This window comes from Grammomys surdaster, unplaced genomic scaffold, assembly GCF_004785775.1.
Source record: "Grammomys surdaster isolate TR1022 unplaced genomic scaffold, NIH_TR_1.0 267, whole genome shotgun sequence".
In the NCBI taxonomy this organism is placed as follows: Eukaryota; Metazoa; Chordata; class Mammalia; order Rodentia; family Muridae; genus Grammomys; species Grammomys surdaster.
Genome location: NW_021604708.1, coordinates 2,669,726 through 2,692,498, shown reverse-complemented (window position 1 = coordinate 2,692,498; position 22,773 = coordinate 2,669,726). Strand labels below are relative to the sequence as shown.

The following is a 22,773-nucleotide window of genomic DNA, read 5'->3' as shown; positions in this document are numbered from 1 at the left end:
CTACTGTTCAACCCTAGGTGATATGAACAGAAGCCCATTGTCCTAATGATGGCCATCAATCCACCAGCAACTAATTTCCTTCCTGCACTTTCAACCCTCAGCCTCTTCCACAGAGCATTCAGGACAGTATTTCTTCACACTTTCAAATAAAAGGAACTTAACCTCTTTCATTGCATTTAGCCAATGATTTGTTTTCTCATTTTCCAGTCAACAGCAAGATACACTCTGGTTTGGGCTCAGGTTTGTTTTGTTTTGTTTTGTTTTGTTTTGTTTTGTTTTGTTTTGTTTTGTTTTGAGTGAAATAGGGTCTCATGTAATCCAAGCAGGTCTCCACTTGCTATTGCCTAATTTCTAATCCATTGTCCTGTTTTATGTAGTGCTGAGAATTGAATCCTGGGCTTTGAGCATACTAACTGAACTACATCCTTAGCCCACTGCAATGTATTCTGAAATTATTAGTCAAGTAACAAAAGTTTACTCTTGTTACTTTGAACAATAAAAATAAACTAAAATGCTCAGTGTGAGGGTAACCTTCTCAATAGGCTGAGGCAGGGGGACTGCCTGAGTCTAGGAGTTTGACAGCAACCCTGGCATCATAGTATCACCACTAACTCTTGAAGAAGGTTCGTTTGTTCCTTTGTTTATTGTTTGTTTGTTTGTTTGTTTTTGTTAACTACTTGCCTGGCAGGATGGTACACACCTGCAAGCCCAACACTTATCAGGTAGAAACTAGAGAATCAATTTTGGGGTTAGCCTGTGCTACACAGCAAGATGTTGTCTTAACAAAACAAAAACTGAATTAAGATACCAATATATGAGAGCAATGCTTTAAAGTTGACATAAAGTTGGTAAGAGGGTTCGAATCTAGCTCTGTCAAGGTCGTTACTCCCCAGTTGTAGGTAGCCTATGAAACACTCTTTTTGCCATCTCTCTGGGCTGTGTGACCTCAGGGACATTTTTTTTTCCTATTAATATTTTCAGGTATGTAAAAGATACCAACAAAGTGTTAAAGAAAAAAATAATTGACAGATTTGAAAGATGTTTAACAAGTGCTGGAATGCCCAAGAAGGGATGATCTTGACAAGTATGTGAATTTAGGGTACAGCCATACAAGAGGGAAGTTCTTCCCCTAATAACCCTAACATACAAACAACGACTTACAAAGGTGACTCACGCAAGAACACTAAGTCCTGCTACTATGCATGCACATAGTAGGGACACATGAAAAGGTGGTGGAAAACTCTGCCACAGAGGGACTATTTTGCTGATATAGTCACTGGCTAGCTTTCCTGGGAATAATTTAAACTATCTCTCATCATATCTACTTTATGCTTATGGTTCTTATTGCAAGAAAGAATACCAGAGTTCACATTCCCAGCACCCACCTAAATTCTGGGTGGATACGGAGGCCTGCCTACAATTTCAGTCTCTTATGTTGGAGGCGAAATTCTCCCCAAAAATGCTGGATAGTAAGACTAGTCTTATGGGTGAGTTCCAAGTTTTACTGAGAGACTCTTCCTTAAAGAATAAATCCAAGAATGATGGAGGAAGATGCCCAAATCAAACTTATGCACACACATGTACACAAACACAGAAGAAAAAACAGTTCAAAATAGCAGGGGTTGTAGCTAAGCCGCCAGAGTGCTTGCCTGACATGCAGGAAGGTCTAGGTTGGGCTCTACTTCTACATAGCTGGACATGATGATGCATGCCTATACCCTAGCACTGAGGAGGTGGAACCAGACTCAAACCTTCGATGTCATCCACAGCTACATATCTGAGTTCAAGACTAGCCTAGGGTATATGAGACGCTGTCTCAGTGTCAGGGCGGGAGGTCCCATTGTAAATGAGTGACTCCCTTCCTGATTTTCTCACTTATAGAAGTATATTTTATACATTCTCAGCTTACTAACTGGACAGCATCCTAACCCTGAGGGTTAAAGCCATCAGAAACAGTCTCAGATATCCCCAGGGTGTCAGAGTTGTCTTTAAAATCTTTTGATATTGGGCCAGAGAAATGGCTCAGCAGGTAAAGAAGTTGGGCATGCAAGCCTGACACCCTGAATCCAATTCCTGGACTCCATGTGAAGATGGGGAAAAAAATGATCCAAATTCACAAAATTATCCTCTAGATTCCATACGTATGCCCTGGCATATGCCCACCCCACATATAACGTGTGTATACACAAACACTTACAAACAACAAATTAAAAAAATCTTCTGATCACTCATTTATAACAACAAAGGATTGTAAATGTACCTTGTATGAGATTATTTATAAATCGTATGATGTGTTATAGTTATAAAGTATCAACTTCAGAATACACATACACATGCCTACACACACAACATCAAATCTATGTTCTCCAATATATCATCTTGTTGCAAAATTTACAGAATTTGTCTTATCTGTACTCAAGATCACTGTTTTTAAAATTCAGAGAAATTTAGAAATGGTAACAAAATCCAGAGCCAGCCCTCAAGTACCACTTCCTAGTCCACAAGAGAAAAAGTATGAAGAGATGGATGGACATGGGGTGGAAAAGACTGTCCCCACAACCTCAAAACCACCTTCACACACACACACTCACACACACACACACACACACACACACACACACACACACACTGCTCTAGAACTCATTTCTGATATTTCCCTGCTCAAGAATGTCACCTTCATGACCAAGAAATATGACAATACAGGAGCATGAATCAGCGGGAAGCGCTCTCGTGGGCCAGGTTTGAACTCAACAGTGCGTGTCCAGCCAGACTTTAGGGGATTAATGATATGAGCTCCTCTTAAAAGTCTTCTAGGAAGCAGAGGAATCAATGAATCCAAAGCTATATATTCTCCTCTTCATTGTCAGCACTGCCCCCACCCTCACCCCTCCCTGCCATGTCAAATTACAGTGTAATTACATTTTTAACACGTCGGCTCGAAGCTCTTGGAGACACCCCATGAGAAATGTGGAAGGAGGCTTTTTCTGATCTATGCTTCTTCCTGGCACAGTATTAACTAAGCCAGAACAAACTAGAAGAACATTCTCAAGCAGACTAGATACTTTACAATCGAATGTTAGACCCTTAAAACAATAACCAAGCTGGCATTTTCCTGAAAACCAATCCTCTCCAGGCAGTGCTGGACAGGAGGAGTCCAGTAGAACCACTGGGGAGCCCACACCTGTGCTTATTCAACCACAGCAGGACACCAGGTCCTGAATATAAGTGCCACAGGCAAGGAAAGGAAAGACTGGACAGAAGGAGGGGCAAAAGCAGAGCGTGGAGCAAGAGGTAGAAACAGAGATCATGAATGAGAACAAATAAGAATGGGAGACAATGAATTAAACCACCTGACTCTGGCCCAGAAAAAAAGAAAAGAAGAAAAATAAAAAAGCTGAGGGATGAGAACCCACAGGACGGTTTCTAGTGAGTATTGCTTTCACATGCTGATGGAGACATGGAGACAAGAGATCCTTCAGGAAAACCATCCCTGTCAGGACCTTCTGTAATTGCAAAGGCAACTGTCTGGCTCACAGAGTCTAAAGTAGTTATTACCCACCATGGATGAGATGGCCCGTGATGAAAAGAGACCTTTTATTTTATCTTATTTCTTTGACAGGGTGTCTCACTAAGGAGCCCTGGCTGTCCTGGAAGTCTCTAGGTAGCCTAGGCTAGTCTTGAACTCACAGAGATCTGCCTCTGCTTCCCAAGCTTTGAGATGAAAATAGTGTGACATGACACCTGGCCCAAAAGAGTCCTCTTAATTCTCTGAGGCGGGAAAAAAAAAGAGTAGGGATCTTCATCGACCCAGTCAATCCAATGTTTGCAGGTAAACTGAAAACTCTCCATCCACTTGCAGGGAGGATCTGGCGGCTCTGACAACAGTTCTTGGTACCAGCTACTTTGGTATATATTGTAGACATCTGCATCACATGGCTTCCTTTTGAGGACTCCTAAGCAATTAACTCAGTGGATGAGCAGCAAGTCTCAGCACCAAACTGCAGAAGCTCCTAACAGACCACAGTCATGAAGGATGCAACACAGAAATGAGGCACCGAAACACCTCAGGGGTTGTGCACTAAAGTATCCTACAGTATCTCTCCTTCTGCAGGCCACATGCCTTCTAAGTACAGTTCATTAGTTACTGGGGTCCTGGACATACACTTGACTTCTTCACACGTTCAAACCATTGCCTAATGCTAAAAACACCTCCTATGTGCTGCATCGCCACTTGTACATAGAAGAAGCTGAAAAGGTAAGGCATTGTCTGTGGCACCCATCCCCCACGGTCACACTGACTGTTTGGTCTTAAATGTCAGTTTTGTTTTCCAGTGCTCTCAATGAAGAAATATAAGCTGCTCATCCTAGGATATCTAGAAATCTGCATGTATCCCCTTCAATAGTCTGTGTTATAAATAGGAGAGTATATACAAAATGCTTCTCCAGTCTCCCAAAGAGATAATTGTCTTTGTACAACATATGAGTTAATGGAAGTTGTCAGCAAAAATAGTTCTCTTTCATTGCATGTCAAAAAAAAAAAAAAAAAGAAGGCATTGTTACTCAGACTAAGAAGGAGCTGACAATTACTCCAAATTTACCAGGTGAGAGTCACTTCACAGCATTCGCATGCCACATCTCAGTATGTGTGGTGGTCAGAGGACACCCTCTGGTGTTGTCCAGGGCCCTGGACTGTGTAGTAGCCAAGAAAGCTGCTGAGCATTGAACAAGAGTGGATTCATTTCATCCTGGTCTTCTCTGCGGTTGTGATACCACTAGCTGTTTTAAGTTCCTGCTGAAGATTGACTGCAACCTGGAATTGTGAACTATAATAACCTCTTTCTCCCCTAAACTACTTTTTGGTCCAGAGATTTTGTTACAGCAACAGAAGTAATGAAGACACAGGGTCTCTTGTTCACTACTGAGAGTTCTAGGCTAGATGACCCAAAAACCTCCAAGGACTCTCCTGCCTCTGCCTTTCTCCCTTCTCACATTAGGATCCCTGCAGCATTTAGCTCTCTTAGTGTGGGTTTTGAGTATTTGAAATTGAGTCTTTGTCCTTGCATTACAAATACCCTCTCCACTCAGCTAGCTATGTAGAATGCTATTTTTCCCAATCAAGTCATTCAAAAATACTTATAACATGTTTTTATTATCAGCATCACTAGGCAGATACTGACAAACTGACTTTCACCAGTATGTTCATATGTAAAGGAGAACTTTCACAGGCATAAGAAGTTGTAACAAAAGTCATTTGTTAGAAATAAAGCATAAACTTTCACCAGAGAAATACTATCATAAAGGAGTTACTTGGTACAACAGTAATATATTTTATAGAGTGCTGATCAAATGGACTTTTAAGATTTATTTTTAAGTGTGTGAATGTGTGTGTGCATGTATGTGCAAGTTCTCCCTGAGGCCAGAGGCATCCTACCCCACTGGAGCTGGAGTTACTATGCGCTGCTCAACATGGCTGGTGGGAACAAAATCTGGGTCCTTTCTGGGAGTAACATGTACTCTAACTGGTGAGCTATATCGCCAGCCCCTTATATGAGTTCTTATAAGCTATATCCACAGTAAATTCCAGGGTATTTTTCAAACATGGACTTTAGCCTTTGGTACACATAGGCACCTCAACAAGCTATCTGTGGCAATGGGAAAGCTTAGAGTTTGCTTATTCCCTTGTAGAAGGATTCTTCAAAGATTACCTTTGTCTCTAAGTGACATCAAAGAGTGACAGCCCTGAGAACAGGAAAGGGACAAAGGAAAAAGGGAAAGATGGGGCTTACCTGTGCTCGAGATGACTGAAGTCTTGTAAATTTAATTCCCTGGTATCTTGTGTCAGATAAATTGTATCCACATCCTATTTAAAGTAAAACCCAGTTAGAAAAATCAATCACTGTACATATAGATGCCAGACAACCTCAGAGAACTGGATAGAGACACAGGCAGGTTTTTGAGTAATCTGAACAAGAAAAATAATAACTGAAATGAATAAAATAAACAAGACGAGTGGTGGTGGAGGAGGAGGGGTGCAGGTTTACTTACCCACTGCACTTCTTCCCTGTATGAAAATCCCAGCCAGTCGCACACACAGGCATACATCTGAGAAAACCCACCTGAATCATGAAGCAGAGATGTTGATATCGGCAGGTTTGCAGCAAAACAATTGTTACATCACAATTTTACAGCTTCAATCTGGCAGCTGATGGCAATCAGGTTATCTTTCCCATCTAGAGAAGCAGCAAGGATTCTCCCCAGCTCCGTGATGCACACGCAGCAGGCTGCAGCAGGGCTTAAATATAGGACTTCTGTCCACCAATCTAAAGTCTGCGCATGCTAATTACACCTTGAACTAATTGTACCTCTACAGTAGCATACCAGGAATAGACTCAGCTTCCTGGCAGGGGGATGGGTATCCAATCCCTTACATTTTAGTTTAAAATGCATGCTCACCACAGGGGCCTGGCTCAGCCAAGGTCTGGCTGTCCCACAGGGCCTGGAGACTGGCCAGGCGCTCAGATGGCTCCATGGAGACTTTCTTCATGATTCTCCTGAAAGGTTAACACCAACAACACATTTCAAAGCTCATGATTTTGGAACAATATGTAGATTTTATTTTGTACTATACCTCTTTTGTTTGCTTTAAACAAAGATGGGTGTTACTTCAATTACGGGCAAAACTATACTTTGACTCAGTTCCTCTTGGAGATTCAGACATTAAAAATTATTTTCCATGTTGTTCTCTGATGAGAAATTTTTGTTATGATACTTAAAAAAATAGTGCTCTAGGGTTAGGGGCAATGGGTATGGCTCAGTTGGTAGAGTGTTTGCCTAGCATGCAAATCTCTGGGTTCTATCCCCAGTGACACATAAACCAGAAGTAGCTGAACACACCTGGAATACCAAACTTAGAAAGTGGAGTAAGAAGGATATCAAAGTAATCTGTATCTACACAGTAAACCTGAACACAGCTCGAAGTACATGAGACATTGTCTCAAAAAATAAAAAGTACTATATGTAATGAATTAGTATATTGTATGTCTACCAAATACATGTGCCCAGCTTTTAAGAATTAAAGTACAAATCTCTTCTAAGTCCATCCACAATGCCCTGTGCAAGTGTTTATCAGATGGATCTTCCCTGGTGGTAGTAGATCCTTTGGCTCTGTGCTACTGGACCTTGAGTGATCCGAGGCCAAGCCCAGATCCCACTCTTTCCATCTTTTCCTTCTCGAAACATAATGAACCTCCCGCCTATTCATGCAGTGCATTAAAATGTAGCCCGGTGCTGTTGATATGGCTCAGCAGTTCATACTGTTCTTGCAGAGGGCTGGAATACAGTTCCTGGCACCTACGCTGGACATTTCACAACACCTGTACCTCCACCTCCAGGAGACTCACCACTCTCTTCTGGTCTCTGCAGGCACTGCACACATATGTGCAGACACACGCAGACACATAATTAACAAAAACAAAAATGCAACCTGCCTCCCCGAGCTGTCATTATTCCTAACACATAAGTGATAAAATAAGGAGACTCCTATCTCATATGATGGTGTGAGAACAGAGACGAACACATGACTTAGAACAACAAGAAGCACGTGAGAGATTCTCTAAACTGTTAGCTGAGCTTGTTAACATAATTACATCCTGATCATTTAATTAATAACTTCTGAATTCATCCAAAGATTGGCTATTGTGCTAGGGTCTACTTCCAAGTATGCTGTGAACTAAATCCACACACAGACACACAGACACAAATATATGAATGATATATGATATAATATATGATATATACTAGATAGATAGATAGATAGATAGATAGATAGATAGATAGATAGATAGATAGATAGATAGGGTGGGGTGTGGTGGATGGGTGGATGGATAGATTTGTTTGGGTTACATTTTCACAATTTCCCAAGCACACTTTCTGAGTGCTGGGATTAAAGGAATGTACAATAATGCCCAGTCAGTTGTGATTTAAGTGGAAAGTGCCCCCCACCCCCCACCCCCCCACTCTGGGGTTAACATATTTAAACACTCAATTCCCAGTCAGCAGCATTGTGTGGGGAGGGCCATTCCCAAGGCTGGGCTTTGAGTCTGTACAACCTTGCTCCATACACTTCCGGTTCTCTCTCTGCATGTTGTTAGGGATTTGATCTCTCTGCTTCCTGTTCCTGCTACTTGTTGCCATGCCTCCCTGCCATTAGGAACTCTCCTTCTGAAACCACAAGTGAGAATAAACTCTTCCTTCTTTAACTGCTTTGAGTTGTGGTATCGTATCACAGCAACTAGTACATTCTCCAAGCTAGAAATCTATCAAGAAGAGCAGACCACCTGGCAGTGGTGGTGTGCACCTGTATTCAGCTCCTGAGAGACTGAGGAAGGAGGATTAATGAACGTGGAAGTGGAGTTGGCTTAGACAGCAGACACCAGGCTGGGCAGTGCTACACAATACCACAGTAAAATCCTGTCTCAAAGAGAGGAGGTGGGCAGGCAATGTTGGAAGACACTAATATTATAGGAAAATGTTAATGTGAGGTGTTGGGTAAGCAAAGAAACAGCACTGTATCTCTTCTTCAATGGGGGAGTGCACATAGCATCCTCAGTGTACACCACAGTTGAGAAACATCTGGAATGCCCTGAGCAGAGTTCTAGCAGCGCTGAAAAAAGTTTCAGATCTTAGAGCATATTCAATGTAGAATTTACCAGTTACGAATGCTCAACCTGGACAAAGACTTAAAGGAAGACACAAAGACCATAGGGTAAGGACAGAAACATCAGTGAGCCTGCAGCTAGAACAAAAGGGTTTCCGATAAAGGAAAGCATGTCTGTTCCCTAAGAAAGCTCAGGCCCAGCAGAATCTCTTTAGTGAAGAACAGTCAGCAGAGATGGAGAGTCAGAGGAGTCCCAGGGAACCCAGAGCTAGGCAGGGCGTAGGCCACAGGGAGTTCTGCCAGTCAAACTAAAGAAGTTAAGAAATCTAGATTTTACTGTCAGGCAATGAGGTGCCATAGGACACCATGCAGAGAGGAAGAGTCAGGCAGCTGAACTCTGGCCTAACCTTCATAGGGGAGTACACGAGGAAGACACAGGGAAAAACAGTGAGGAAGACATAGGGGAGACAGTGAAGAGGACATCACAGAAGCAGATAAACACCTTACCAAAAATGAAGGCCATGTTTGTTGGTTGGTTTTTCAAGACAGCAAGCTGAACAGCTAAAAAAATTTTCCTGGAACCTTCTGGGTCCCAAACATTTAAAGAGAAAAAAAACAGCCTTCTAGGAGTGCATGTCAAAGAAAGAGTGAGGACACAGCAAAGGCTTCCTGCAAGGATGGGCACTGTGGACCTGGTAGTTAAGGTGCAGAGAGAATGGAGGGGAGAGGGAATCAAGACCTGTGCAAACAGACCATTGAAAAAGACAAAATCCAAAACCAGGAGCAGAAGCTTACATCTGTAATCCCAGGACTTGGGAGGTGGAAGCAGGAGGATCAGGAGTTCAAAGTTATTCTCTGCTATATATAAGGTGAATTCAAGGCCACTTTTACTTACATGAAGCCTTGTCTCTCCCAGAGACTGAAAGGAGAAAAGAAAAAGCCCAGACTCAAGCACTTTCAAGGAAGACAGTAAAAGGGCCAAAGGTTATATCATCAGAAAGGGATGACTAAATAACTAGTGCACCGCAGGAACAGATGCTCAAATGTAGGCAGTGCTACAAGGTCAAGGGTGTGGTGGGGGTGGAGCACAGGTAAATCGGGTATCAGCTGTAAAGGGGGCACTCTTAGTGACTCAGAACTATGACATGATTTGAGTGTGTCCTGGTGAAATCCACATATGTGTGGAAGGGCCCCAGGCTGAACCGCTTTGGTGCTGTGTTTCTGAGAGGCTTTGCCATTGGCGATTTTTACATGTGCATAAATAAACCCACCCCATCTGCTTGGCCCCTTCTGTATGAGGCTGCCTCTATTTCTGGCATTGCTTGTTTATTTATTCTCTTTTTTTTTCCCCCTCATGTAACATACTCCATGAGGACCTACATCCTCACCAGAGGTCAGAGAGACAATCTTGAATTTTTTACCCTCCAAAAAGTGAGCTAAACAACCTCTTTTCTTTGTAAAGTGCCCTGCCTAAGGTCCTTTGTTACAATAACAGAAAACTAATTATGCCAAAAGCATTCTAAGAACACGGAGAAAAAAAATAAAATTAGCAGACTTAGAAAGCGAAAGCTTCTACTTCAAAAGCAGCACAGAACCCAGGGGAAAGGGGAGGTGAGTAAGAAAAAAGAGGCAGCTGATACAGAAGTCCCGGTAAGCCGCTCCTCAGAAGCATCCATCTGGGCTCTTTCAGGCAGCTCCACTTTTCAAGAGTTCTCACCTTCCTTTTTTGCTGAGATGTCAGAAGCCAAAGGAGTCTCGCAAAATACGTGCATACATTTCCATAAGAGATAAAGAGCTTGGCTCGCAGAAGGCGGGAACTGTTGCTTCTGCTCTAGCCCTGTGTATTGTGTGTGAGAGGAGAATCCGTTGACATGTTTTCTGCCTTCAGCTAAATGACAGCACAGAGCAGCCATGTGCATCCCAGCTCACGCACACGCCGGAAGAAGCATCAGCCAGGCATAGCATTTGTTGTGAGAGCAGTTATGCCAAGCGACACCCTCATATCCTAGACTCCTCATTGGATGGGACATACTTAATCTTTGGGTGTTAGGGGCAGGTTTTATAGGGTAAGACAAACAGTTCTTTTGGGACAGATTGAGTGTATGTAGCTTGAGGTCACCCTTATGGACATGTCTGCCAGGAAGACTGGAGGGAAGAATGCAGGTCGCAGACAGCGGAATGTCAGGGACTAAGGAATCAATGCTGTATCAAAACTGCCTAACTACAAATGGGCAGAGACTATACAGAGACTGAGTCATGAACCAACGGTGGATGGGACATACTTAATTTACATGAGACTCAAAAATTGCTGAGTATTGAAAAAACAAAAAAACAAAACACCCCAGTGAGCATACCAGGTCTTCATGTATGTCTCACAGTCAGTTGCTGGCATGGAAATATCTGAATTATTTTAATCCATGGAGAACAACTGAGTTAAAACTCCAGCCCAGTGTGAATCCAAAGAAATAACTGTCAACAGTTACTATTTCAGAATCTCTTATAACATTTATTTACTGGACATGGTGTGTGTGTGTGTGTGTGTGTGTGTGTGTGTGTGTGTGTGTGTGCATGAGCATGTGGAGGTTAGGCGACAATATTTGGAAGCCAGTTCTGTCCTTTCACCATGTGGGGTCAGGATCGAACTCACAACACAGGCTTGGCAGCAAGTGTTTCTACCTCTCATCAGTTCCAGTCTGTTTTCATGATGTTGCTCCAACAGCACATGCTGCCTGCCGCTGCTTTGGAAAGTGAGGGGAATATGAGACTGGTAAAATACATTTTTTTTTTCAGGGAGGGGAGTTGATTTGGTTTGGTTTGGCTTGCTTTTTTGAGAAAGGGTTTCTTCTATGCAGCTTTGTCTGCCCTGGAACTTGCTCTGTACACCAGGCTGGCCTCCAACTCAGAGATCCATCTACCTCTGCCTCCCAAGTGTGAGAATTAAAGGTCTGTGCCATCTCCGCCCTGCAGCAAAACACTTTCTTTTCCACATAAGTTCCTCTTAAACCATTTTTCTTTAAAGTAACTGCATTCCCCGCCCACCAAATTTTCTTCAATGTTTGTCTTCATAGAGAAATTCACAGAATCATTTTGTTTAGTAATAAAGAGTACTGTTGTAATACAGCAATCCCCAAAGTATCACACTCATGAAAGGATCATGAAGCATGCCAAAACCATATTACACAGCCACTATGCTGCTATTACTATGCATGTCAATATAGAAAACAGACAAACATTTTTTTTAAAATGAGGAAAAATATAATTCTATTCAGGTAAACCCAAAAATTCAGATTTGGAAACTAAAATTTAATTTGTTTCAAACAGATATATTGGTGGGCTGTTCTTTTGTTGGTTGTTTGTTGAGACAGATCTTGCTGCTGTATCAGGCTGGCCTTGAACTTTGAACACCTACCTCCATCTGCAGAGTACTGTGACTGCCACAAGCTTGAGGCCAGCCTGTGCTACAGTGTTCTGGGGGAGTCAGGGGGAGTGCCTCCTATATATTAGGCACTAGAGACTGAAGAAGAACAAACCTGGTGACAGCCAGACAGCTTAAGGGGAAAGGAGACAGGAATGGGCAAGCATGGGCTGTAAACCTATTCCTCTCACCTTCTCCTGACACATGCATTTAATACAGTTCTCTCCTGTGCTTGACTGCATCCTGATCAGTCATACTCTATTTTTTTCTCATTGCCTTTGTTCAAGCCATGGGCTTTAATAGCACCCATTTTCAATACTGACAAACATTCCCTAGAATCCCTCAGAGCCTCCACGCTACCTCCTATTCAGCAGTTCTCCAAAGTAAAGCTTTCCTGAGAACATACCCACTCAATTACTCTTGAGTAATCTGGACAGTCCATGTGAGCCTATGGAGGGAGTTTCAGTCAGACATAATAGAGATAGTCAGGAAGGGAGCCTTCATGGAAAGGATTGGAAATGCAAGCATCTGTCCTATTCTGAAATAGGCTGAACATGTAGGACAGTAACTGTCTTCTGGGCCAGGCTATACAGTTTCAGCTTTATCAGGAATCAAGCCATCAGACAGTTCTTCCGAGACACAGATAGCACTTGAATTATACAAAGATAACTGCTATCAGTATGGAAGGCTGCTTGCACAGAAAAGCAAGGTCACCAGACCAGTTACAGAGATGTTTAGTAGAGAAAGCCACATGGTCTGAATTGAGGCAAAGGAAACAAAAAGAAAGACAAAGGACCCAGCCAAGACTCACCTGGATGACATCAAGAGCCGGGTAACTAACCAATGGCTCCCTTTTCAGGAGCCCACAAACAACAAATCTTCGGGTGTTAGGGGCAGGTTTTATAGGGTAAGACAAACAGTTCTTTTGGGACAGATTGAGTATATGTAGCTTGAGGTCACCCTTATGGACATGTCTGCCAGGAAGACTGGAGGGGAGAATGCAGGTCGAAGACAGGGGAATGTCAGGGACTAAGGAATCAATGCTGTATCAAAGCTGCCTAACTACAAATGGGCAGCTACACAAAGTAACATTGAAAACACTATTCTGTACTAAATGTTATCTGAAAGGAAAAACAAACAAAAACAAAAAAAAAACAAAGATAGGGATGGAGAGATGGCTCAGCAGTTACGAGCACTGACTGCTCTTTCAGAGGTTCTCAGTTCAGTTCCCAGCAACCACATAGTGGCTCACAACCATTTGTAACAGGACAAGATGCCATCAAATAAATAAATGAATCTTTAAAACAAACAAACAACAACAACAAAATACATCCAAATCCAAAATTAAGTTGGTAATATCCCCACACTTGAGTGAGATGGAAAGTTCTGGTTTCTTTGAAGACTCAGTTGTGTCATGTAATGTTTTCCTGTAAACTCTCCTATGAGAGGATGTTTTGCTGAGAAGAGCTAAATGGTATTTTTCTAGCAGCAGCCTGGAAAAGGGGCACATGATGTTCTGCTAGAACAGATGCTTGAGAGAACACATGTTTGTAAAGGGTATAAATATAACCCAACAGACAGTGGATGGCACTGTGTGGTATTGGTACACCTTGCCACTCTTTGCTGGTCAGTGTTGGGTTTTGCTGACACTGGTCGTTGCTGACAACACTGTGTGGTACTGGTTCACCATGCCACTCTTTTTTGGTTATCATTTATCATAACTTCATAGAGAGAAATGCACCAAAGAACTCCTGGTGGTATTCTGGCAGCATCTTGTAGATTAGATTAGCTCCAAAGAACTATTTCTAAACAGGTTCACATCCTCCTTTGCCCTATTAACCTTTCCTTTCCACTACCTCTGATGGGTGGTGGGCTAGAAGGGAGGTTGAAGCATTTAAGCTCACTTATTGAAAAAAATTTTGAGAAATATATGCCTATACCTGAACTCCTAGGACATTAATAAACAAATAAATAAGTACTGAAAAAAATGGAGGGTCTCAACCCAGAGCATGGGAGCCTAAAACAGTTGATTTTAAAGTTCAGTGCCAGCCTTGACTACACAGTGAGACAAGAAAGGAAGGGGGTGGAGTGGGAGGGAGTCTGCAGAAGGAAGAAAAGTGGGGAGAGCTAGGAGAGGGTGGAAGAATGAGGAAAGGCAGGAGGAAAAGAGGGAGGGGGAAGAAAGGAAGGGAAGACGGGATGGAAGGAGGGAGGGGAGAAGGGAGGGGAGGAAAGAATTATAGAAACTCCGTTTCTTCTCTGAAGAACTGTAAAGTTCCAGGTATCCCAAGCTCTTACTAAATACACTGTATTTGCTTATCTCATCAGGGCTCATCTGGCATGAAGGGAGGGCATTACGAGGAAACATGAGTACAAAGAACGTTGTTAAAATGAACACCCAGACAGAGAGACATTTGGGAAAGGGAAGGAGCCTCTCTTAAGCTAAGAAGCAAGAGTCCCACAATTAACAACTGCTTAAGGCCTTTCTCTCTTCCCAGCTGAACCGCTAAGATCTTCTGGGGAGCTCAACAGAACCTATGTGCAACACTAATGTGCCTGGCTGTACCTTATCACATTATAATACAATCAAGACGGGGCTGAAGCCACACTATAATCTCACTATTAAAAAGAGAAGGGGTGGGGGTGGAGGAAAGGTTTCTAGGCAACCTGCTTTGTTTTGTTTGTTTTTTAATTTATTTTTATTTTATATATTTTGCTGTTTTGTTTTATGTGTATTTTATTTTATGTGTTTTGCTGTTTTATTTTATGTATATTTTTATTCTAAGTGTTTTGTCTGAATGTATGGTATGGATACAGTGCCTACAAAGGCAAGAAGAGGGTGTTGGATCCCCTGAAACTAGAGTCACAGGTGTTTGTAAGCCACCACATAAGTGCTGAAATTTGAACCTGGGTCCTCTGAAAGAGCAGTCAGTGATCTTAACCACTGACCCACCTTTCCAGACCCCTAACAACCTTTTGAGACTTAACTTAAGAGCCACCAAAATGTAAGGTGTAACAAAGCCTTAATCACTACTCTCCAGTGGAACAAGTAGCCACACTTATTTTTTTTTTTCTGACCATCTTTCTCTTAACATCTGTGGCTAAAATCCACATTAAAATGCCTTCTTGGGCTGGCAAAATGGGTCAGTGGGTAAAAGCACTTGCTGCCAAATCTTATGACCTGAGTTTGATCCCCAGGACCCAGATAGTTAAAAGAAAAAAAGAAAAAGGAGAAATGAAAAGAAAGAGAAGTGACCCCATAGGTTGCTCTGTGTGGCACACACATGACCCCCCCACACCTCACATACAAACCCACAGATAAATAAGTAAATAAGTACATATTAAAAATTAAAACCAGGCTGGGAGGTAGAACTTGTGGCAGAGTGTGTGCCTAGTACCTGGGATGCCCTGACTTCAAATCCCAGCACCACTACTGAAACTTTTTTTTTTTTTTTTTTTTTTTTTTTACAGTTTAAATGCTTTTTAATAATGCTTCTTTCTGAGAAGCTCTCATCCACATTCTTGGATCTGTGGTGTTTTGTTTGTTTGTTTGTTTGGTTGGTTGGTTTGGATTTGGTTTGTTTTTGTTTTTTTTTTTAAAGCATCTTTCTTTCAGTGTTTTACTAAAATTCCAACTCTGCTTCAGAGTAGTCCTGAAATTCTTTTCTGTATCAGAGGAAGCTGAAGTTGAGGTCTCTAAAAGAAAACTCATCAGGCTGATGAGGGTGACAGGGTAGAGCTGTCCCTCTGGTCCTTCACTGCTAACAACACATTAAGGTAAAGTTCAAGCTATTGAGAACTCATGTTCTCCCTGCACGGTCAGTCCCCTGATGTTACTGAAGTAATGGCCAGAAAGAAAAGCAGAAACCATCCCGAAAAAAAAACAAACAAATAAGCAAGCAAGCTAACAACAACAAAAACCAGGCACAATCAGAGCGGGGATTCGGCTGGATTTGACAGCCTGAAACACTGATTGGATAGCCCCAGTAATGATCTAATGGAGCCAACCAAGACAGCAGGATGCCTCTAGGTAAAGATGATAGCAGCAGCTCTCGGTGCAATAGTGACCTTAACACTGACACAGCCACTAGACACTGTAACAAACTTCCAGGCATGACTCTTCTGAGGTACTCTTTCTTTGTACTTGCTACTCTACTACTTCCGTGAAAGAAAGGAGCCACACTTGAATGAGACTCTTTTGGCCAGTTTGGGTCTCCCTAGAGTCTTCAGGATTGGCAGCTCCTCCCTGATTGGTCCAATTCTATACCTAATTTGCATACTGCAGCACTAATAAGGGCCCACCTGGGTTTATGTTTCAGAGTTCAAGGGTTCTAAATGTTCAAACACTTTACACAGCTCCTTGAAGAAGAAACAGAAGACTACTTCTGCCTTCATGACCTGCTGGAGACAGATTCCCTGCCCCTTGGGCTACCACAGCTCCAGCATCTGAGACCTACAGCTGCAGGCAGGGTAACTGGTTCCTACCTCAACCTCTGTCTTAGCTACAAGCAAAGTGACTGGTTACTGACTCAGGCTCAAAGATTCAACCTGTGGCTGTATGTAGGAATTTGTTTCTGCTGTGCACCTACTATTTCCAGCCCTCTAGATCTGCTGCTCAAGCCTATTTACCCTCAGCATGTGGGAGCTCTTAACACTCCTAACACTTTGCTGAATGTTCTTGCTGTAAAGCAAGAATCCAAAGCCCTCGTTTGGTCACCTTTTTCTGTCTGCTCACTTCGTTCGTGGACAGAAGGAGATATAAACCTGGCTGGAAGGTAGGAGAATCAACTGTCTTTTAGGGTGGCTGGAAACCACTCCAGAGGAAGTTCCCCTGGCTGTTTCTTCCCATCACTGTTGTGACTCACCCCTCATCTCCAGGCCTACCCTGCAGGCCTGTGCTTCTGTAAGCATGCACACTGGGACTGGATACCAGCAAGTGCTTTCCTTAAACACACTCAAGATTTGAAATACTACAGGCAGGAGGCAGGGAATAATCCCAGCTTCCCTTACCTATCTGAGCATGAGGTCAGGCATACAAAGTAATATGAGCAAGTACCTATCCTGTGTATGCTTCTAAAAGAAACGACTGGAGGCAGAGGGCCAGGCTTCCCATTTAGTTTGTCCATGATATGAAGAAAAGAGAACCTACCAGAACCTAGCAGGTCTCCTCAGCATAAAGCAATGAAAGGGTCTCCAACCTCAATGCCCTCTTTATCCCCTTGCTGTGAAGATAAGAAGATTTGTTTTCCTAAGACTGGCCTATCTTCCTTCCTTCATGTTCCAAAAAGGACTAGAGTTGCCAGAATTCCCCTCTCACCACCAGGAAAAATGCACCACAAATTATCATACATATTTATGAGGCTTTAGCCTCTCCAGAACTCCTCACGGGCAACAGGAAGGCATTTCCCATAATCTTTGGTATACATCCTCCCATCAGAAAAGCACCTTAACTTGCTGATATACTCCCCTCCACCACTACCACACCTGCCCAAAACTAACCACAGCTCTCTTTGCTAAGCCACCATCCTAAACCAAGCATGGTGACTCATGCCTATAATCCTATCACCTGGAAGTTAATGCAAAAGGATGTCTGAGAGTCCTGGACCAGCCTTGGGCTGTGTAGTAAGATGCCCTGCAATCCCTTCCAGTCCTCCCTGACCCAGGAAAAAGGAGTTGGAAGGGAAAAAAAGGAAGAAGGAAAGAGAGGTTGCAGGAAGAGGAAGATGAGGTGGCAAAAAGTAGGAAGAAGAGGAGGAGGAGGAAGAGGTGATGAGGATAATGGGGGGGGGTAGTAGCAAGTGGCGGGAGAGGTGGTAGAGAAGGAAGAGCCTGTAATGGTAGGGTGATGGTAGTACTGGTGGTGCTGGTACTGGTGGTAGTGGTGGTGACAGAGATGGTGATGGTGGTGATAATTGTGGTGCTGGTTGTGGTGGTGGTGGTCTAAAAGGTCTGAGGAAAGAAGACGTAAAGGGATAAGAACAAGAAGAAAATATTTTCACATTTGTGAATCTGATGAGGAACAATCTTTGTTCCTCCACAAGAACTCACAGTGGGGAAAGGCCTGGAAATATCCTCCGCAAGCAGGTGCCGATGTGAGCCAGCACATCACTCACATCCTCTGGTGACGCCATCTTCATGGACATGCTACACTTCTCAGTTTCCACCACCATCTGCAAAAACAAACAGCACACTTAACATGGAGCCTGACTTCTTCCCTCTTTAACAACAAAGTGATGTGTGTAAGAAGCATTTCAATGGTGAGAATATAAATTGGTACAGCAACTATGTGTGTTCTCACAAACTAAAACCGTAACCACCATGTAACACAGCTGTATCACTCTTGGGAATACACCTAAAAGATGCTAAATCTACATACCACATACTTGCGCATGCATGTTAATTGTTGCAATATCCTCAATAGCCAGGGAATAGAACCAGCTTACATGTCTGGTAATTGCTTTTAACTGTCTGTCAATTTGGCACAGCCTAGAAACACTAAGGAAGAGAAGCTTAATTTAAAAATTGAGTGAATCAGACTGGGCTGTAAGGATGTCTGTGGTGGATTGTCAGAAGTCCACAGAATTGATGTTACAAACATTTCTGCATTAAGGTTCATTTTGATTAGAGACCTGTCTGCTCCTGACAGCTTCCTGTCTTGGATTCTAAGAAGAAATTGAGCGTCTTTGGAGTTACTCCAGTTGTGGTGAGACAGCCACTAGGCAAGAATTGCCTCTTTTCATCTACAGACAAATTACTGTCCTGAAAAGGACACACTTGTGGAATAGTTGACTGATTATATCTGCCAAGACAGAGTAATCAGCCCTTAATAATTCTGCATCACTAGGTCTGTCAGATGATCCTGGGCCAGAAGGCTGAAGATTGGATGCTCCAACGTTTTGTAGTATAGGGACTGTCCTACAGACTGTTCAGCGGTTTCTATAAATTGGCTAAGTTTTAGAAGCTATGCTTTGTGCTTCCCATAGTTTCAGTTAATTCAGTCATTCTGGATTTCTGACGGGGTTGAAGACATAGTCTCATAGCCAATCCCGGCTATTTACTTTGAGAGAAAAGACTTGAGAGGATGGTTTTCAGCTGACATTCATTCTAAAGCCAAGAAAAAAGCCAGGTTCAGAACTAAGTCTTTTAGTTAGGAGAGATGACAGAGGTTCTGGTTAGTCAACAAAATGATGGACTGGGTATTAGGTACCTTACTGATACAAATTGGTATAATTATGCTCTAATTGTATTTTGAGAGAAAAGTTTTATCTTAACAGGAAGGGTGATATGTAGGAGGAGCAATAGTGGGAGGAGTAAAGAGAAGAAGAGGAGGAGTAAGGAGAGGAGGAGGAACTAGGAGACAGAGATGGCGGGGGCGGGGAGGGAGGACATGGAGACTGTCTCTGCCAGTCAAAGATAGTTGGTATATCTAGGTTGGGTATTGGATTACACTTCTGATTGTATGGTTATCTTGTTATTGAGCATTACTAAACTTATAAAGCCTTTGATTAACATTTTAAAAAATAAGCAAAAATAAATAAAAACAAAAAACAAAAAAAAAGAAAGAAAAAAATTGATAACAGAAGCTAACCTGGTGACAAACACCTATAATCCCAGCACGTGGGTGGCTGAAGCAGGAGGATCATCATCATGAGTTTGGAGCCAGACTGGGCTATGCACTAAAATTCAAGTCAACCTAAGGTAAAAAATGGGACACTATCAAGAAAGAAATGGATGGGTTCAGGGACGAGAGAGAGGAAGGGAGAGAGGGAGGGAGGGAAGCAACGAAGGAAGGAGAGGAAGAGAGAGGGCCAATGAGATTGCCTGAGTTTGTTCCCCAGTACCCACATGATGGAAAGAGGAAAACAACGCTTAAAGGTTGTCCTATGACTTCCTCATGTGCACAATGGCATGTATCTACACATGTGCTCATACATGGGTGTACACAAACACAGCCATAAATAAAATATAAAATTAATAGATTTTAAAAAGACTCAAGCATGGCAGTGCACACCTGTAATCTCAGCATCGTGACAGATGAAATGGAAGAACCACTATAAGTTTAAGGTCATCTTGAGATATACATGTAAAGATCATGAGGAAACAAAGAAGGGGACAGAAGGAAGGGGATAGGAGAGGGAAACAGGAGAGGTGGGAGGAAGCTAGGCTAGTCCAAACATGTCCTGGATCCAGTAGACCAAAAGATATCCTAACCCCGGAACAAGATAGCAGCCCAACTTCACAGGGAAGATTTGTAGCTAGTTTCCTACCAGACACCACTGTGTCCCAGAGGATGCTAAGTCAGGATCTTGCTGTTAAACATTGGGCTCCTTTGCTTCTCATGCAAAAGCTCATTTCTAAAGCCAGATCATGCAGGAGGTCACTGTGTGTCTGCACCTAACCCCCAACCTTTGGTGATTATATTTCATATTCCTCACTTCTATTCAGTTCAGTCTGGGTGCAAGGGATTCATAATTAGCCTATTCTAATTCCACTTGATCTTCACACATAATCATCCCTAATTATGAGGGACTGAATAGGATGACAGGAAAGAGAAAGGGCAATAGGTGGGGGAAAAATGAGCCTTCAAACCCAACCTGACAAGAAGGTACTTACAAAGCCCTGCTGGAGATGTCAACACCTCTGCATAATGTACAGTCTGCAACAAAGCCACCACAGTGGGACCATCCATCACATCCTGTCTATAAGTGCTGGCTTCCTTCTTCTCCAAGCTAAGCAGAATGCTAAAACACCTCACAGGGCAAAATTCCTACCCTCTAGTACCCATTTAAAACAATAACTGGAAAAGTTCGTAAGGTCCTGGGTTTGATCTCCAGACACTTAGTTAAAATGACCAGAGATGATAAGACAGCATCTCTACTTCTGATCACTGACCCCAATGTAAGCATCCTAAGGTCTGAGCTACAACCTCTTCTTTTTTTCTCTTTTTCATTTTGAGACAAGATCTTACTAAATTGCTTGGGCTCAACTAAAACTCACTCTGTATTTCTGGCAGGTCTTGAACTTGCCATCCTCCTGCTTCAGCATCCAGTAGCTTAGATTAATCTACTGGGCTTAACTATAGGCAACATTTTTTTTAACTAAACCACAATAAACAAACTTATATTATGGTTTTGATCTTTCTGAAAGAAATAAAATGAAGTTGGCTTACCTGTGTCACTATGACACAGCAAACATTTTATCCTGAAGACAACAACAACAGATGTTGACCTGCAGATACAAATCTAAAAATTCTATAGTATAGAAGTATAAGACTGTAAGTACCAAGGATGTGGTAACATCATTTAGACTTGAAAATAAGATTTCTGTACCCCAGATTTCCACAAAGAAAAGGAAAAGAGAAATAATTAAGGGAAATTTCAGTAACCTGGTAACATATTTACTCATTTATACACAGGACACCACATTCTGTTCCAAGTATTTTTACCTGAATTGATAAACTAAAGTCAAATGGAAAAAATAGCAATGACAAAGGTTTAATAACCCCAGAGTGTTAGAAAAAAAATCATAAATGTCAGATTGCAACTGCAACCAGCAGATGTCATTGTCTCATGACCTCACCCAGACTAGAGACTCAGAGGATTTGAGGCTTTCAAGTTACTGACCCTACCTTGGGGTTACATGGATTACTGAGTCTCAACCTTCAGGACATAGACAACCAAATTGTGTACGTGATTTAAAACAAACAAACCACTCAGATTTATTTAATTCTAACTGCCCTAAATGTTATGTATGTGGGCATACATGCAAGGAGAGACAAGGATCAGGTTGCCAATTGGGTATCTGTACTTTACAAGCACACTAGAGGCCACTAGTATGAAACAGAACAGGGCTTGACAACTAGAGAACTGGAAATTGGGTCTAACCTGTAAGACTATTATCTCACTTTCAGCTTATCTCCCAAGCACACATCTCTGGGTAATGCTCACAGAAACACTTTAGAGCTGCATGTCAAGGACTGCCTGTGATGGAAAAGCTCTCTGGCTGAAGCAGACAGCAGCCTACTCAGTTCTAAGTGGTCAACACAAAGGTGACAAGACTACAGCTTATGGAATGGTGAACTCCTGCGGCCAAGGAGGAAACTTCATCTTGCTGTGCCAACCTCTTCTTCATAATTAAATACCATAGTTGAATCATACTTTCAACATAAACTTGACATTAACATTCGCTAATGCCCTCTGAATCATAAACAGACATTCCTCAATAGAGAGCAGCCTAAGATGACATCACCATCCCGTCACTCATGAGTGAAGACTCACTTCTACATATGTTTGGCCATTTGGGCAAACATATGTTGCTGTGACTTTTTTTTTTTTCAAACTCTAGCTTCTGGAGAAAGATAAAATATTGCTCTCAGCTGAACTATGAAAAAATTCCAAGAATTTGTATGTAATCTCAGCTGTTGTAAATGACAGTTTTGACAGTTTCTTTTTAAGAATATTACCAACAGCCTGAACACACACATGTGGTTAAGAGGTAAAACAATACACTTATAAAATAAAGATGAGAGAAAGAAATGATGTGACAGAAAAGCAATTCAACCAGGGAACAAGTTTTTTGAGATGATCAATAAAATAAATGTCTAACAAAAGTAACCCATCCATATCAGTAATGATTTCTACAGATAGCACAAGTGAACACTATGAGCCATTCAGGGAACAGTGACATCACCTCACAGCATAGA

At 42.2% G+C, this 22,773-nt stretch overlaps 1 protein-coding gene across 1 annotated transcript in view; it reads right to left on the bottom strand.

Moving 5' to 3' along the window:
- The window catches only part of Carmil1 (capping protein regulator and myosin 1 linker 1), a 163,961-nt gene that overhangs the window by 132,060 nt on the left and 9,128 nt on the right, over positions 1–22,773 (bottom strand). Inside the window, exons 4-7 of the mRNA XM_028776338.1 lie at positions 18,120–18,241; positions 6,454–6,551; positions 6,046–6,116; positions 5,787–5,860 (exon numbers count right to left, since the gene is read on the bottom strand). Coding sequence (XP_028632171.1) covers positions 5,787–5,860; positions 6,046–6,116; positions 6,454–6,551; positions 18,120–18,241 — 365 coding nt within the window. The remainder of the gene's footprint in view (positions 1–5,786; positions 5,861–6,045; positions 6,117–6,453; positions 6,552–18,119; positions 18,242–22,773) is intronic.